We start from the raw sequence: 17,737 nt of genomic DNA, 5'->3' as shown, positions 1-17,737 counted from the left end.
GCGTCACAAATATGAAGACACGACCATTGGAGAGGGGAGGGGTTGAGGGGTTGGCCATAAATTGAGCCACAACCGCAACAGATGGACCAACATGGCATGTCTATAGTTATCGGCGGATTTCTTTATTATCTGTACGATGTTAAATTGGTCGATAATTGCCGATAATTATCGGCCACCGATATTATCGGGCATCCCTATTCAAAATGACCGTTTGTGATCTCTGTTGGCATATAACGTCTTTTCGAATGCAACGAAATCAACATACGGCCTTTAATTGCCAAGATTTGTGCCATTTAATAAAGGCAGCATAAAATGTTGTCGTCACAGGATTGGCTATGGAAAAAAAAAACTCATGATAATATCCGGGTACTATTACAAAATACGCACACTCGACAAGCTCTTACCCCCTCAGGATATATTCTATTAGGTTGAATGTGTAATTGCAATGAATTAAAATAGCTCTGCTTGTTTAACTACATATGACTTAAATGGCTTTCAAGCACTTTTACATGCACGGTGTGTTTGCCAAAGGTGGCCAGATAAGAATTTTGCGTAATAGTCAGATAACACCCCTCAGAGGTGTTGATGCTAACCAGGAGTGAGGTGTGGGATTCACATCCCTCATATCCTAGCAACAGTGTTTTTGGTCCATTGTGCCACCTGCGCTTTCCTTCCACCTGGTTCGTCGTTTTTGACGTACCTTGTTTGTTCCATGGCCGAGCTTGTAACTTCAATTTACTTTTATACACCCACTGTATTGATGATGAACTCGTGCTTGAACGTGTGTGTGTGTGTGTGCGCGCGTAGCTGTCGTGGAGGCCTGTGTGCTGCATGGGCTAAAGAGACGTATCGCGGGACTGCTGTGCAGCAACAAGGTGGCAGCGCTCTTCATGAAAGTAGCCAAAAGCTTCACGCCCGCAGAGCAACTGTGCCACAAGGTCCAAGAGATGGAGCAACTTATAGAAAACAGGTGCTGTGGGACGCGCTTGTTTGGCTTTTCAATTTACTGGAAAATGTTGCGCCGTCGTGACACGCCTTGACCTTTTTTATGCTTTGAATCGGATCTGGTATCTTAACATGTCCTTCCAGCAAACAGAACAATTCCTCGCAGGGCAGCCAGCGCAGTCGGCAATCCAAGTTGAACAACCTTCCGCCTCAGGCCCTCAAACATTTATGGATCCGAACGGCTCTGCTGGAGAAGCTCCTGGATAAGATCATCCTGTATTTAGTGGAGAACTCCAGGTTTGTCTATATGCTTCATTTCTGTATATATTGGTCAGGCCTAACGCATATAAATGATCCATCCGTTTATTTCTTCCTATAGTACTTTTTATGAGAAAGAAGCCATGCTGATGGATCCTGTGGATGGACAAATTCTTGCATCGCTGTTGGGTAGTTGGAGTTAGCGTTACTGTATAGTAGTGCTGTCACTATCAATTTTTTTTTTTAGAATTGTCCAGAAATAAACTAAAAACCCTGCCACAGTTTGGCTTTAACTATTGATGCTAGCTAGCTCCTTAGCAGGTAAACGAGCACCAAAGGGAGCTAGCTAGTGAGCTAGCATCCCACAGTTTGGCTTTCGCCCCAGGCGCTAGCTAGCTCTCTAGCTAGCTCCCATGGTGCTCGTTTACCTGATACACACCTGCTACCACAGTTTGGCTTTAGCCCCCAGGTGCTAGCTAGCTAGCTCCCGTGGTGCTCGTTTACCTGCTAGGGAGCTAGCTAGCTAGCACCTGGGGCTAAAGCCAAACTCTGGCAGGGTTTTTTCTTTCTGGACCTGGATTTGCCACCTCTGGTCATTGTTTTCCAAAGTAAAAACAGATGTTTGCAAATGTCTTATTTTGATTAAACACAGAAGATAATCAGTCTTCCTTCATGGGACTACAGAATTACTGTTTCTGTGCTGAAATCAGAGGATTTGGACAATTTCAAACGATTACTCGATTATTAAAATAGTTGTCGATTAATTTGATAAATCGATTACTCGATTAATTTTGACAGCTCTAGGCATTAGCATGTTCACAATGTTCGGATTTAGAAAAGTATTCTTTGCATAACATATCTCATGTGTAGCCTTGACTTTCATTTGTAGGTGACAACAGACATTTTCCATAACATGTTCTTTGACCTTGCCTTCCAGTCGGCCCCTGCGCTTTGGAGTACACCCAAGTCAAGACGGCCGACCATTTCTGGACAGACCCGTCAGCTGACGAGCTCGTACAGAGGCACCGCATCCACAGTGGCCGCTGTCGACAGGACTCCCCCTCCAGGAGGCCCGCCCTGGTTAGTTAGTCCTTGAGCGAGTGCCGATTTGAAGTGTGTAAATCCTCCTTTTGTCATCATAGATTCAAAAGAGGCAGTCCAGTAGCAGCATGGACGATCGTCCTCTGGTGTGGGCGAGGGAGTATGTGGAATCGCTGCACCAAAACTCCAGAGCCACGCTGCTGTTTGGCAAGAACAATGTCCTGGTGCAGCCAGTATGTCGGGTCCGAGTGTCCAAGCGTCATGGTTGTTTGAATGCTACGTTACGTTTTAGTTAGCAGTTAGCACATTGCTACCGTGTGTCTTCAGAGGGACGACATGGAGGCCATCCTGGGCTACCTCTCGCTGCATCAATCGGGAGAGTTGATGACACTCAAATGGACGCCCAATCAGCTGATGAATGGCAACGTGGGGGAACTGGATTCTGAGAAGAGGTAGGCCGAACAGTGAGTTGGTCTCATAAGGACAAACCTGTTAACAATATTGTGACCCCCCCCCCCCCCCCCTTCCCCTACAGTGTCTACTGGGATTACGCCATGACAATTCGCTTGGAGGAGATAGTATATCTCCACTGTCACCAGCAAGGTAATTTATTTATTTATTTATTTTTTCTTGAGAGCTCAGTATTGTTCATTTGGTAATTTTACCGATTTGACATGTCATCATCATTGCTCTCTTTTTTTTTTTTTTTTAAATAAGGTAATTTATTTCTGACATTGTAGTCTCAATTGCCCCTAACACTTTGAAACCTTTCTTCCCAGTGAACAGCGGTGGAACCCTGGTGTTGGTGAGCCAGGACGGCATTCAAAGGCCCCCTTTGCACTTCCCCAAAGGGGGCCACCTGCTCCAGTTTCTCACCTGCCTGGAGACGGGCCTTCTTCCTCACGGCCAGCTGGAGCCACCGCTTTGGAATCAGAGAGGAAAGGTCCGAATTAGTGACTGCGCCTTGGAGGTTATGTAATGGCGTTGGCATGGATTTCATGTTTTGTTTTCAATCACAGGGAAAGGTTTTCCCCAAATTGCGCCGGAGAAGCCCGCATAGCTCATGCGACTCCGTGTCTGATAAAGAGGACGATGAGGCAACAGATTACGTGTTTCGGATCCTCTTTCCTGGCAATCAAATGGAGTTCAGTAAGTGTTCAGACTCAATCACATGGTGCAGTGGTTGTCCCCGACTTGTTACGGGACCTTTAACTCGTTCACTCCCAGCCATTTTCACTGAAGCAACTCCCTTCACTCCTGGCTGTTTTACTGGATTTTGCAAGGCCCACAAAATATTGTGTTCTATTTGCAATAAAAACATGGAACCTACCAAAAGAAAGATTAGAGTCTCTTCTTTCATCAGGAAAAAAAAAGTATATTTCTATCTGTTTCCGTTTTGCAATTAGCATTAGAATGTAGCTAAGTTTCATCATTACTGTGGGGAAAACTGCTTGTTGCAACATGGACCAGGTTGATTTCTGATACTTGCTGCCACCTGTTGGCCGTTTTTGTAATAACTACCATTGCTTCATCCGTTCTCTTCAGTTCAGAGGCTGCATCAAAGCCTTCTGTATGTTCTAGCAAAAAAAAAAAAACATAAACGTATAAATATGTCTTTGGGACACTGGTAATATTTAAAATAGAACGTATTTATGCGTTTTTGGGAGCAAATGAGTTAAAAAGAATAAGATGATTCAAATGACCAAGATTTATCAGGCTTCTTCAGAGTTTGCTGATGAGCTGATCATTTGAATCGGTGTGTTGGAGGAGGGAAACATCGAACAGACTGGTGGACGCTAAATTACGAGCCACTTGAGTTTGTATCTTTTGTTAGAAATATGTCTACTCTGGAAATGATGGTTTGGGGGGTGGGGGGGCTCTCTCGTTTTGTGCAGTGCCTTTAGAGCTGATGGACCAGGGAATAAACATGTGGCAACCGACACCCAGGAAGTCCTCTGGCTCTTCCTGCTCGCAGACTGGATCATCTGATAGCTCTCTGCCAAGCGGCTGCAGTCAAGAAAGGTACGACCAGTGCCTTTTAACCACATAAAGATCTTGTTGCGCATCTCTTGAAATCTACTTCACCAGGGCTCCTCTGAAGCTCCTCTGTGACACCATGAAGTACCAGATCATCTCCCGGGCATTCTACGGATGTGGGTGCAAATTCCACTCTAATCTTTCATTGACTACAACAGTTGTCTTACAAGTTTTTCCTCTCCAATCCAGGGCTGGCGTACTGCCGTCACCTGTCCACAGTTCGCACCCACCTCTCTGCTCTGGTCAACACCACTATAGTCTTTCCTGATGTGCCCTCGGATGCCCAGGGGGGTCTCTCTGCCGACGTCTGGACCAAGTTGCTCCAGGACAGCTCTGTAAGAGTTACACAAAAAAAGGCTAAAGTGAGGAGAATGTGGAGAAATCTGCGTGTTTGTGTACTCAAGATGATCAACAGCATAACTGTATACATAACAGGGGCCTGCAACCTGTGACCCTGGAGCCACATGTGGCTCTTTAGTGCCTGTTCTGTGGCTCCCTGTGGAGGTCTTTAAAAAAATATATATAGAAATTAGTATTTTTTTGGCAGATTATATATTCTTTAATTGATTCATTCTTTAAATTAAAAATTAATAATTAAATATTCCCCAAACAAATGTCAGACCAAATTTTTTGTCAGAAAAAACTGATGAAAGGTAGATGAAAAAGTTTTTTAAATTACCTAAATGTCAAAAAAGTGACCATAAATTGTCCGAAAAGGAAAAGCAGAAAATTTAAATAAAAGGTCCACGAAATTGCCAAAAATGTCAGAGAATTGTATTTTCAAAAATTCAGAAAAGAAAATGTTCAAAAAGTAACCATAACCATATCCCAAAACAAAAGAAGAAATCCCCCAAATTACTATAAAATGTGGAAATGTCAAAAATCTGAAATATTAATTTTAAAAATGCAGAAAAGAAAACATTTCAAAAATAGCTATAAAACTTGTATAAAAAATAAGATTTCCTTAAAATTATCATCAAATGTCCGCAAGTCACAAAACAGTGACAAAATTGATTTAAGAAAAGGCAGGAAAGAAATTTTTCAAAAAGTGTTTCCGTCATCAATATTCAAATGTTTTGCGGCTCCAGACAAATTTTTGGTTATTTATTTGGCCTAAAATGGCTCTTTTGAAAAAAAAAAAAAAGGTTCCTGACACCTGCCCTAACCAGATGTTTGCTGTATCAAAACTCACTTAGATGGGCAACATGGTGTCATTCGGCACCAGACTGCCAGAAAATACTAAGAAGTAATCGAAGCTAGGCTAACTGTTAGCTTGCCAGGTTACTTCAACATGGTTGCAAACTCTCCTTGTCATGAGTATGGTGAACGACTGCATGTGTTAAACAAACGCTACACAGCTTCAACTGCCTGATTGGCTATGCTGGAATGTGACCCCGCTTCAGTAACTGCACCCAATTTTCAGTAGTCACGCCTTCCAGTTTGAATCAATTGAACTCATTTTCAGGCCTATGAGGAGCTTGAGATACACAGGCTGGTCTATTTTGGAGGCGTGACACCTTCACTGCGCAAGGAGGTCTGGCCCTTCCTGTTGGGACACTACCGGTTCACCATGACTGAAAAGTGCAGGCTGGAGGTATTTGTACATTTTTTTTGGGGGCTTTCAAAATGTTGTGGACACCGATGACTTCAAAACATTGCTTTGTCTGTGCTTCAGATTGACGAGCAGATGCGCCTCATGTACGAGCAGACCGTGAAGGAGTGGCGAGGCTGTGAGGCCATCGTGCAACAAAGGGAGCAGGAGAAACACGCGGAAGCCCTCGCCAGGTGTTTGTCCGGCACCAGTGTTGAGCGAGGGCCGGTGGCGGAGCAGGACTCGAGCGCAGATGTGAGTTGACTTGGTAGCGTGCGTGTGGCAAAGAGGCACTACAGTGGCCTTACTTTTCCTGACGCACGGTTCTGCTTTTTTTTGTTGTCGTGACGCTCCAGTCATCGCTCAGCAGCAGCTCTGATCCGCAGAACACGCAGTCACAGAGCGACTCCAGCAGTAGTGCGCCGGTAAAGATTCAAATGCGGCATCTTTATACCAGTTTTTCTTTCATCACTTACCTTTCTTGCGTTCATAGGTGTTTGCATCAGTTGATACCGTAGATCCCACGGAGGCGAGACCTGAAGGAGATCAAATAAAGCACAATAGTCCAGTCAAGGACACCTCAGATGGTCCCTCTGGGTCCAGCAACCTCTCTTGTACGGATATGTCGGAAGCGCCGGCATCTTGCGACAGCTACCTTCTTTTGACGGAGCCTGATATTCCACCTGCATCCTCTCAGCAGTTGGTAAAGGCTTCGGACATCTCGAGTGAGGAATCGACAGCTGAATCTCTGCCGGACACGGTCGAGGTACTTGAGTCGGGACCAAAGGGCAGCCTCTTGGGCGGTGGAAAGGTGGAGGGAAATGAAGCCGCTGAGATTATTGAGCCCTCAGAAGCTGAGGAGAAACCGGAAAACACAAATATTGTAAATGCAATCATTGACCTAAGAGCTCCACTGGACAATACGAATGTAATTAGGCTGGAAACAGAGATTCAGAATGAGTATTTCCAAGCGCCACCACTCGGTCAAACTCTTCAAGCACAAAATAGAGAAGATCAAGGAAAGGATTCGTCAGAAAGAAACGATGACGCAACAACCGGCAGCGATCCAGAAAGTTCTGAAAAAGCAGAAACATTTGACAACCTGCGCTCGCAATTGTTGGCTGCCTGTCTCTTGGAAGTCCACAATGCAGAGTCGGCAGATCCGGGCCCGCCTGAAGCCAGAAATGTGTCCGGCATGTCAAACTCACCAGTCAGACAAGTACTTGACGCTCTCCAGTCGGCATCCCGCGGGAGCCTCTCTCTCTCGTCCCATACCCGGCACTCCCCGGACTCTGATGACTCTCACTCCGCCCTGGAGATGGAGGACATTCCTGCCGGGGTGGCCTGCCTGAACTTCGAGGAACTGAACACCAGGCCCTTGACGGTCCTCGCGGCCCCGCCCGCGCGCCCGGCTCTTAGAGCCAAGCTGGAGCGTGAGGACCTCGTCATGGGTCCAACTCCGGACACTGGTTGCAACACCAGTCCCGAGGACACCGACCTGGGGCTGTCTGAAGACGAGCCTGATGTGGGAAACGAGTCTGCTGAGGCGGTAGCGGAGTCCAAACAAAAAGAATCCTCAGCTCAACAAATGTACTCCGTAAGTCAGCTATTGACCTTACCGTAAACCACGCCCGCATAACCTAGTAAACCAATCACCACGCAAGACGTCATGTCAGCGTCGGCTCGTGAGTTTTTTGCTGTGGACAAATCGAGCTCCCGGTGGTGCATTGCATTGCTTGGTTATCCAAAAGCAAGGAAAAATCAATAAAATGGTTAAACGCTATAGTCGCGGCTTGTGCAAGAGTGACAACCGTTATCCCGATCGAGTAACCGGCGTCCTGCTGTCGTCACGGCTTGTGTAAAAGAGATAACCGTGTCCGGTTTATTCCCTCAAACAACTACGAAGAATGTCTGCGCTGTATCAAACTTTGTGGAAGACCAGTTAAATCCCTCCAAAATGATCCCCGGGGCGGCACGGTGGCTGACTGGTTAGCACGTCCGCCTCCCAGTGCAAAGGTTGTGAGATCAAGTCCGGGCTTCGGCCTTCCTGGGTGGAGTTTGCATGTTCTCCCCGTGCTAGCGTGGGTTTTCTCCGGGTACTCCGGTTTCCTCCCACTTTCCAAAAACATGCATGGCAGGTGAATTGGACACTCCAAATTGTCCATAGGTGTGATTGTGAGTATGGTTGTTCGTCTCTGTGTGCCCTGCGATTGGCTGGCAACCAGTACAGGGTGTACCCCGCCTACTGCCCGAAGCCAGCTGGGATAGGCTCCAGCAACCCCGTGACCCTTGTGAGGACAAGCGGTACAGAAAATGGATGGATGGATGGATGGACGGTTTATTCCCTTCCCTACCCTCAAACAACTACGAAGAATGTCTGCGCTGTATCAAACTTTGTGGAAGACCAGTTAAATCCCTCCAAAATGACCCCCCAAAAAAGTGTCTGCACTAAGGTAATGTTCTCCATTGTTGTTTTGTAGCCAAAGGCTAACGATAGCGCCGGGTCGCTAACCGTCCACGCGTTTGTTGACTATTTACTATTAATGCCAACAAAACATTGAAACTATGAGGTAGTATAAATTCATTCTTACCCTGCTTGACAGGAACAACGTCCAAAAACGTCGGTTTTGCTGACAAATCAGTCGAAGTGAGTGAAGACGTGAGGCTGTTTCTGACTCATGTCGTAGCAGACCGCGATGTGTATTTCCTTTTGTTTTTGGGGCAAAATTGCATGGCGGCGAGGGTGCTCGCTCCGAAGAGAAATATCGGCATGAAAATACCTGACGTGGAATTCCTTGCGTATTTGAACTATTAAACGAAACCCGCTGACCTTTTTTTTTTATCCCGTTGGCAGCAAGAAACCATGGACATGTATCTGATCAACTTGCATCGCATTGACAAGGACGTCAGACGATGTGATCGTACTTACTGCTACTTCACGCCCGAAAACCTGAACAAGCTGAGGAACATCATGTGCAGGTAACCAAGACGAACCGTACCCTCGCAATGGGGACGTACTTGTCTTCATTCGTTTGGGCTGTTGTGCTGCGTTTCGTAGCTACGTGTGGCAGCACCTGGACACGGGTTACGTCCAGGGCATGTGCGACTTACTGGCCCCCCTGCTGGTTATTCTGGACGATGGTCAGTGTTTTCGTCGTTGAGCCGTGAGAATTTGAAAGTTGAAAGGCATGCAAGTGTTTACGGTTACATTCTTTGAACAACTGTTCATTTTGGTCGAACTAGAGGTGATGGCGTTCAGCTGCTTCACGGAACTGATGAAAAGGATGAACCAGAACTTTCCTCACGGGGGCGCCATGGATTCTCACTTTGCCAACATGCGCTCGCTCATTCAGGTATGCACACATTGTGAGTAGTGTTCATTTTAAAATTTTGTTTCAGTTTTTAGTCCAGTTTCAATCACGCTTGCTAGTTTTTATCATAGTTAGTCAAACGCATTCCAATTTTATTTAGTCCATTTTTAGTCGGTTTATAAATCTAGCATTTTAGTCCAAGAAAACATCATTTTAATCGTCTAGTTTTAGTCAACAAAAACTGTCAACGAATTAGTCGAGTTTTAGTCAGGACAATCATTTTACCCCTGTATTTTTAAGTCAGCAGATAATGTTGAACAATTCTTTCACATCAAATTTTTCTCTCATCATTTTTGACGAAAAACAACATCACACACAATTACAATATATCAACAAGTGGCTACTATGGTAGGGTGACCAACATATGTCCTCTTTTGGTAGGACAGACCATTTTCCTACGTCCTGTTAGGGCATCCGGGGTTTTTATAAATTAATGAAATTGTCCGGTTGGCATTGTGTATAATGATAATAATAGCATGTGAAGTACACTGTAACTACGACTGGTACCACAATTTCAAGGTCGGGGCAAGTGTCTTCTTTTTTTTTTGTAAATGGGAATATGGTCATCCTAAAATTTATGGCTCTATGCAATGAAGTTAGGAAATTAGCCAGCATTAGTTAGCGGTCAAATTAATACTATTGTTGGAACGTTATAGCTATTGGAATAATGTTACAACTATAATTTACTTCTTCTTTTTTTTTTTTATTCACCTTCAGCTCGCTAGCTGCAGACAATCATATCATTTGCGCATGTACTAAAATATCCATATATTTTAGTCCAGTTTTTATTAAGTGAAGAACATTTTTGTCAATGAAAACACATAGTGAATTAGTCCAGTTATTTGTTATTAATGAGGGTTTTAGTCCGGTAAAAAAAATCTGCGTTGACGAAATTATTTTTGTTTAGTTTTCGTTAACGAAATTAACACAAATTATGAAGATGCAGTGTTTGCGCTCATTTGTTTTTACACTCTAGATCTTGGACTCTGAGCTGTTTGAGTTGATGCAGCAGAATGGAGACTACACCCACTTCTACTTCTGTTATCGATGGTTCCTTCTTGACTTTAAAAGAGGTGACGCATCAACGTAACAATAACATTGCACGGGATCCTTCTTGAGCTAACCAGACGGGTTTTTTTTCTTCTTTCAATCCAGAAATGGTGTATGATGACGTTTTCTCTGTGTGGGAGACCATCTGGGCAGCGGCGTACACCACCTCTGAGCATTTTGTGCTTTTCATCGCACTTGCGCTGGTGGAAATGTACCGGGATATCATTCTGGAGAACAACATGGACTTCACTGACATCATCAAGTTTTTCAATGGTAAAGTAGACCATGGTTGTGTGAATTCTGAGCAAATTAACGTCGGGTGTGTAGGTGGGACACAAACTAGGTTTGGATCCGGATCCAGACAAAGGTCAAGGGAGGGATTTTCAGTTCATCCACATGCATCGGGGCCCAGTGTTGGGGTTTTCATTAACTAATTTATTGCCATAAATTCATAAAAAAAAAAAAAAGATGATTAAAAAAATAAAGGTAATTGTAATTAATCGCATGACTTTACGAGTTAACTCACGATTAATCACAAATTTTACATCTGTTCAATAAAAAAATTCTAGGTTTTCATACTCTTGTTAACAAAAAGTGGGGGGGGGGATGTTAAACTAATAGAAATAGTTCAAATGAATTTTTGACGTCTATAGCCGTCAATGGCAGTGAATGAGTTAATTAGCATTACCCTTGCTTTTGTCTTCTCAGAAATGGCCGAGCGACACGACATCCCGCGGGTCCTGACGATGGCTCGAGACTTGGTCCACAAGGTGCAGACGCTCATAGAAAACAAGTAATTGCTGTTCATTTGCCATTCATTTAACTATCACAATACAAAAAAAATAAAAAATAATGGTGTTAAATGCAGTAAGGGTCTTTTTAGTGGTTAAACTTGATTGTCAGCTGAAGACTTCCAGTTGCTCCCATCTCTACTGAGGGAGACAGATAAAAGCCAGTACATTGATTTTTAAGTGTTATTGTTCACCTGGTGAATGTGCCCTTGTTGAAACGGCTTCAGGATGTTAATTTTGCCTTAAATGTTGCCATTTTTCAGGGATACGACGTTTCTTTTTAAGTCATACCTTTGTAATGTCTTGTGGCGCTTTGTTAGATTTCAATCATATACCTCAAAAAAATACAATAAAAAATAAAATGGGGAGAGTACTGGGTGTGTCCAATAACCATCGTTGGCATTCATCTTGAGTTTGTAAGATATCCTTGCTTTTAATTTTCTTAAAAGCTTTTTCATTAAAACCACCCGCGTTTTGTTTTCTGTCCTGGTACTGCTTGACTGCAAAAACATCATTCCGCAATTGTCATTTTGGTGCTCACTTTCAATTACAGTTAACGTTGGACATCTCATTTTAAACACTGCTCGCTTTGTCCCGTACAGCCAATTCGTACATGTAACATATTATGCCATTTTCCTATGTTGGTGTTCACCTGCTTCTTTGAGACGTAATCATGCTTTTAAAGTCAACTTCTTGCATTTGCGTGGTATATGCTCAGTGGTTTGTGGCCATGCAGTTACATGTGAAGGTTTTGACTGTGCTAATGTCAGGCTTTTATCCAGATAAAATGTGATTATGGAGTTTCGGGTGTTCATGTTGGGGCCAGTGCAAGAAATATTGCCGCTTAGCCTAAACGATCAATGTTGCTCTCCCAAAAAACATTTTTAATGGCCGCCAATTAGTTCCAAAGCCTTGTTCGATATCACAAACGTTTATCATTGCTTACGTGTCACCATGCGTTCCCCCCGAAACATACCAGTGTTGTGGATAGCTGTGCTCTTTTTGTCAAATTTGCTGTATACAATGTGAGACCCATTGTACAAAGCTAGCACATTTATTAAATGCAATACAATGTCTATACATGGAGTTTAACTAATTATGAACAGAGCTCAGAAAAAAAATATTCCATTGGAGATACATTTTATTATTTTTTTTCTGTCTTGAAAATGTAACTTGTTAGAATTTATTTATTGTGAATTAAAATATTCTATTTTGCATTTCACGTGCCTTGGGTTTTGTCGCTTGAACCGAAAGAAATTGTGGCATTCACTGAAAGGGCAATTTAATGTTCTATTCGGGTACTTTGACTATTTGACTGAAGTTTAATTCAGTGGCGTTTGAAATTCAACCTGACTGGAAATATTAGCTTCGAAAGTCAAATCATGTGACGTCACATGAAATGTCAACTCTGACCAAAATGATTTTTCCCGTTCTTTATCAATAAAAAAATTAATTTAAAAAAAGTGCTTATCTTGGAACCTGAAATTAAGTTTGTAGTAATTTTCTGAGTTTTCTGAGAAGAGAAACATCTGTTAACGCACACCAACATTTGAGCTGCTAGCGAGCTTTAGACACCACATCCACCCAGCATTACACTCATTTTTATTATAAATTTAAACGCGTACCAGTATGTCAACACCACTGTCGTCGTATTATACGGAGTTACGCTTTAGGTATAGTTTACTCGCCCCGACAGAATAAACGATGGCTAACTGGCAACTTCCACTGAATAAAAATAACTTTGAATGAATGACAAAGCCATAATAGTAAGTTAACATTTTATTGGTAAAGAAAAAGATGCACACAAAATAGTAATTTCATTTACTTCAGTCAGACGCTTACATTAAAAAAATAAAAAAATACTGGGTGCACAGTCAACATAGGAAAAAGTTCACTAATTTGTTCTAAATCAGATTAGTCATGAAAACAATTTTCTAAGATAAAGCTGGAAGAAGAAAAACAACCACCTACTTGATATTTTAACATTGTGAGAACGAGTTAAAGCAAACGAATTCCCTATGCGTATCAAATGGGTCAAAATTTTGCTTAGAGACAACACACAAGGATATTAAAATTACACAAAAGGGAGTAGCCCTGGAATGTGTGCAGCAAGAAAAAAAATGAGTCTTACGATGGCGGAGATTGGTTTAAAAAAAAAGGGGGGGGGGAGAAAAAAAAGGAAATCCTTGGTTTCCTCCATGAATTCTGAACCTTTAGCGGTAGTGACGAGGCGGCGGGCTGTGGTTGGATGATCCATGTCTCCTAGGCGGCGGACTATGGCGCGACATGCGAGGAGGGGACTGGTAGCGTGGCGGCGGCGATCCTCGGTAAGGCGGCGAAAAGCGGCCTCTGGACCTGGAGCGGGATCGCGAGCGACCCCAGTTGGGGGTGCCTCTATCCTCGTAGACGCGGATGTAGGCGGTCTCTCCCTGCAAATGAGGACAACAGTGAATGCGGGGCTCCGGTGGCCGAGGTGGGGCTGGCCGTACAACGGGGTCTCCCACTCACTTGGTGAGAGCGGAACTCTGTGCGATCCAGTCGGCGCAACGCGTAATCCATGTCCTCGCGGCGGAGGAATTCCACCACGCCCTCCCCGTCGCGCTGCACGTCGGCAAAGCAGACGTCGCCTGCCTCGCGCATGTGATCCTTCAGATCCTGCCAACTGCCGCTTGGCGGTAATCCTGAGATGGCAAACACCGATTTATGAAATCTAGAACGACTTCTGACCCCAGCCATATTTTGCGACGTTCGTCTACTCGAGCGAGTCCGTAAACTAGTCCCGACTAACCCTTCCTTGTGAGATGCACTTCTACCAAATTCTATAATAATAATAATAATAATAATAATAATAATAATTAATCAACAGAACTGGACTTAGATAGTTGGGGACAACTCTAAAGGCCTAAACTTTAAAGGGCCCGTCTGATACAAGGGATTGAAAGTTAAGACTGACAAGGACAAAGTTCAAACCTACCAGTCACTGGTTTGCCGATTATGCAGATTTCAGTAACTCTCAGTAACGTGACATCCAATTAAGCCACCTTTTGACCTGCAGTCCACCAGGACAGAAAAGCAACTCCCTTTAAGACGTCCACATATTAATCCTTTCGGTCCGCCACATGACTTCCTTCAGTCCGCCATCGGCTAGACCTGCCTTTGACTGGCCGCGTCCATCTACTCGTCCCTTTATCTTTTAGTCTGCCAAAAGTGCGCCATGAGAAACGTCAATGACTGTATTCCGCTTTTCTACTCGTCCACTTATGCTGCAGTCCGCCATGAGGGGAAAAAAAAAAAAATGATTTTGTGCCTCCTCCTTAGTACTGGACCCTTTTTGTCTTTCAGTCAGACCTTTGCAAGACCTGCCTATGACTCATGACTTGCATCTATGGGTCAACTTTATGCAGCCATCCCCCGTGAATGAATGAATAACATCCGCCAATGATTTTGTATGTCCTTCCTAGTAGTGTCTTCCGTCCACCATTAACGAGACCGACTGCCTACGAGTCACGACGTCCGCTACTTGTGCCTTTTGTCCGCCACGAGAGAATGATCAGACGACTAAGGACATCTATCCATGTGTCCCTTCCTAAGCGAGACCTATCTGACTCTGCCTATGATTCATGACTTCAGTCTACAAGCCGGGCTTTGGCCTTCAGTCCGTCTTAAGCGATACCGGACTAAGACTTGTGAAATCCATCTAACCATTGTCCGCCAGTCCGCCATGAAAGCGCAAGGATATCTGCTCCATATTTACTACTTGCATCCGCCAAGTTGCAGTACGCCGTAGTCTGAAATTCGCCATGAGAAGCAAGACAACACTCTGTTGCTAAACGTCCTTTTGTCCTCCAGTCCGCCATGAAGGAGAAGGATGACGCGTCTATGATTCAAGCTTTTCCCTACAAGTCCCTTTACACCGCAGTCCGCCATGGGAGTAAGAAACGTCTGCCTCTGAATGTCCACTATTCTACCATGTCTTTTCGTCCTGCGGTCCGCCAGAAAAGAAAACTTGACGATGACTGTAAATCCACTTTGCTCCTAAATCCCTGTTTTCTGCAGTCCGCCTTTTGATGAAAGAAAAATATCAGTCATTGACCTTGGACGTCCCCTTTTGACTTTCAAACTGTAGCTAGACCTGCCTACGACTCTTGACGTCTATCTGCTTGTCCTCCGGTCCGCCATTAAAGACCAAGGGGGACACACCTGCCAACGAGTCTTACTAGTCCCTTTGTCATTTGGTCCGCCATGAGATACAGCCGCCTGAAATTTCTGACTTCTAACTTAAAAGTCCCTTTATGCTGTCGTCCGCCATTGGGGGGGTTAGAGACGCCTAAGACTCTGCATATCCACTTCCGAGTGGTCCACTTGACATCCAAGGTCTATTATTAACGGGCTACCACTGAAGATGTCCACCTACCAGTCACTACTACACGGAACTCAGACCTCCGGGTCGGGGGTCCAAATCTTCCTCTGGGTCCTCCTCTATCGCCACCACCACCACCACCACCACCTCCTCCTCCTCCACCACCACCTCCTCCGCCTCCACCTCCTCCTCCACCTCCCATTGGATTAAATTTATTGGAGGATCGAGGATACTCCACACGCAGTTTAGAGTCTCCATAGCCATATCCGTTCCTTCCATAGACGGCATCATCCGCATCCCTAAGACAAGAGAGCACAGAACTCCTTTACCAAGGTGGGCCGGTTGCAGACATGTTGTGGATCCATTTCCTGTTGGCGGTCACTTGAGGTGCTAGAACAAAATAAAACTCGATACCCGACAGGGGGATGAAGCTGGGCCCATCCCCAAAAACTCACCGTGGGTCTTCAAATCGGATAAAGGCAAACGGGATAGTGCCTCGGTTGTTCTTCAATTCAATCTCCCGGATTTTTCCGTATTTGTAGAAGAGATCCTCGATATCCCTCTCCTGGACGTCCATGGGAAGATTCCCGACATAGATCCGGCCCTCCGACATGGCGAAGGGGCAAGATGCACTGCTGTTGACACAGATAGGGAATGGGGGGCACCTGTTGACTTTTAAGTTCATTTACTGTTTTTGTAGCAGTAGTTGGTATCCTAATGCTAGTCCAATCCTCCAATCCCTTATTTTATTCAGTGATTTAAAAAACGATAAACCGAGGCTTGTTGTGATCAGATGATGAGTTCAAGGCAAAGGGGAGCGGACTTAGAATCCAGACCTGAAAGTTTTAAAACACTGTGAAGGCGAAACACGTTATGCAGCTTGAAACATAGTACTGGGCCAGAATGCACAACTTTGAATTACACGTAGAACAAAAAAAGCCACAGTCATTTCTCCAAATTGCATTTTGATAGGACAAATGCATCATCTGGACAGCGCAATTACAATAGATCTAAAATGTATCAAATCAGTTTGGGAAATGGATGGATAACATACAGGCAGAAAAAATAAATGCTTCTCCATTAGACCTGAATAATTGCAATGATTTAAGAAAGTGCTCCTCTATTTGCTGTCACGACCCCACAGGAAGAAGAAAATATTTTGTGCCCCCTAACTTTCCGCTGTGACTATAAATTGTATATTTTGTCTACAATAAAAATATATAAATATAAATCTGCTGAACAAGTTTATTTCCATTAGTAGTATTTATACTCCCTTCACTGCGTACACTGGCAATGATAGCACCACTGCCACCCACTGTAGTGGATGTAAAAAAAAAAAAAAAAAAAACATAAATGTATTTCCAAGAGTAAAATATGTGCCTTGGGTCAATTAGGGTCGGGAAACATTGGTCCACACAGCTGACCAGTTTTCCTGGTTTAAGCGATGACTTGATCAGATTAATTTGTGTTAAACTACAGCATTCATTAGACAGAAATTGAAAGTTTATTACATGAGTAACACTCATTTTGACTCATGTTTTTTTTTTAACACAATCGTTAAGCGCATAAAAAGGTCAAAAGTCAAGGGTGGGTGTCTCGAATCTCGATGCCACCAAATACAAAGGCGACAATGACAAAAGTAGCATTTGCTAAATAACAGGCGAATAGAAATGGAGAAATGAGCCGTGCTGATCGATAAACGGTTGCATTTAGGTGTTCAATACACATGGCAATGGCCGACACGTTGACAAAGGGAGACGTCGGCCTAGTCGAGCTCGAAGCGTTGCTAGCAAAGTATCTCGTCACGCCCGCGTCGCTTTGTGCTAAAAGTAGCCTGCTTGGGAGAAGTTTCAACACGCGCGTTTGAAATTGCAAACTGAGCTAGAAAACGCCCGAAAATAACATAATGAGAGCGAACGGCGAGGAGCGAGTAACAGCTGGGTATTGTTCGTTTAACTGTTTTTTTTTTTATTGTTCGAGGCTTCGCGACACTGTCTCAATGCCTTAACGCAAAACCCGACAGAGTCTCGCCGTATTAGCTCGCTTAACAAAACAATCCTACATTTTTACGCGTTCATTAATTACCGTGTAGGATGAACCGAACACCTTTTGTGGCGCCAACGCTACCAGCTCAAGCTTGGCTCCGCTTCCGTGTAAGATTGCTAGGAATGCTCGCTAGCAGCCTTGGCTAACACAAGAGCTTCTGGCTTCTTCTACGGTTCATTCAGGGCAGAAAAGAAGGGGGACGTTGTTCTTCTTCTTCGGTTAATATCTGGTGGATGGACGTGGACGT

General features: G+C 44.1%; 2 protein-coding genes across 2 annotated transcripts in view; one reads left to right on the top strand and one right to left on the bottom strand.

Moving 5' to 3' along the window:
* Window positions 1-12,301, top strand: part of sgsm1b (small G protein signaling modulator 1b) — a 30,609-nt gene extending 18,308 nt beyond the window's left edge. Inside the window, exons 10-31 of the mRNA XM_086095976.1 lie at window positions 808-970; window positions 1,090-1,242; window positions 1,325-1,392; window positions 2,141-2,283; window positions 2,346-2,477; window positions 2,572-2,696; window positions 2,780-2,847; window positions 3,024-3,187; window positions 3,264-3,393; window positions 4,140-4,266; window positions 4,333-4,397; window positions 4,471-4,616; window positions 5,747-5,875; window positions 5,957-6,127; window positions 6,229-6,297; window positions 6,366-7,469; window positions 8,727-8,851; window positions 8,931-9,013; window positions 9,116-9,225; window positions 10,220-10,316; window positions 10,399-10,566; window positions 11,002-12,301. Coding sequence (XP_085952102.1) covers window positions 808-970; window positions 1,090-1,242; window positions 1,325-1,392; window positions 2,141-2,283; window positions 2,346-2,477; window positions 2,572-2,696; window positions 2,780-2,847; window positions 3,024-3,187; window positions 3,264-3,393; window positions 4,140-4,266; window positions 4,333-4,397; window positions 4,471-4,616; window positions 5,747-5,875; window positions 5,957-6,127; window positions 6,229-6,297; window positions 6,366-7,469; window positions 8,727-8,851; window positions 8,931-9,013; window positions 9,116-9,225; window positions 10,220-10,316; window positions 10,399-10,566; window positions 11,002-11,090 — 3,629 coding nt within the window. The 3' untranslated portion in view covers window positions 11,091-12,301. The remainder of the gene's footprint in view (window positions 1-807; window positions 971-1,089; window positions 1,243-1,324; window positions 1,393-2,140; window positions 2,284-2,345; window positions 2,478-2,571; window positions 2,697-2,779; window positions 2,848-3,023; window positions 3,188-3,263; window positions 3,394-4,139; window positions 4,267-4,332; window positions 4,398-4,470; window positions 4,617-5,746; window positions 5,876-5,956; window positions 6,128-6,228; window positions 6,298-6,365; window positions 7,470-8,726; window positions 8,852-8,930; window positions 9,014-9,115; window positions 9,226-10,219; window positions 10,317-10,398; window positions 10,567-11,001) is intronic.
* Window positions 12,302-12,850: 549 nt separating this feature from the next.
* On the bottom strand, window positions 12,851-17,694 carry srsf9 (serine and arginine rich splicing factor 9). Its single transcript, XM_086096548.1, has 5 exons — window positions 17,530-17,694; window positions 15,900-16,079; window positions 15,499-15,743; window positions 13,593-13,765; window positions 12,851-13,513 (listed from the first exon to the last, which is right to left on the bottom strand). The coding sequence occupies exons 2-5, from the start codon at window positions 16,055-16,057 to the stop codon at window positions 13,298-13,300; spliced, it is 792 nt and encodes a 263-aa protein (XP_085952674.1). The 5' UTR covers window positions 16,058-16,079; window positions 17,530-17,694; the 3' UTR covers window positions 12,851-13,297.
* Window positions 17,695-17,737: the final 43 nt, after the last annotated feature.

This window comes from Leptonotus elevatus, chromosome 15 (assembly GCF_054856555.1).
Source record: "Leptonotus elevatus isolate MCC_2025b chromosome 15, RoL_Lele_1.0, whole genome shotgun sequence".
NCBI lineage: Eukaryota > Metazoa > Chordata > Actinopteri > Syngnathiformes > Syngnathidae > Leptonotus > Leptonotus elevatus.
The sequence above is the reverse complement of the archived record's forward strand: the minus strand, read 5'-3'. Positions and strand labels throughout refer to the sequence as shown.

What these genes read in the sequence shown, in the direction of transcription:
- srsf9 (XM_086096548.1), bottom strand. Translation starts at nt 16,057, where the DNA reads ATGTCGGAGGGCCGGATCTATGTCGGGAATCTTCCCATGGACGTCCAG. An exon ending in ATCCGATTTGAAGACCCACG is followed by an intron (nt 15,744 to 15,899) that starts GTGAGTTTTTGG and finishes CTCTTGTCTTAG; the next exon opens with GGATGCGGATGATGCCGTCT. An exon ending in CAGAGTTCCGCTCTCACCAA is followed by an intron (nt 13,514 to 13,592) that starts GTGAGTGGGAGA and finishes CCTCATTTGCAG; the next exon opens with GGAGAGACCGCCTACATCCG.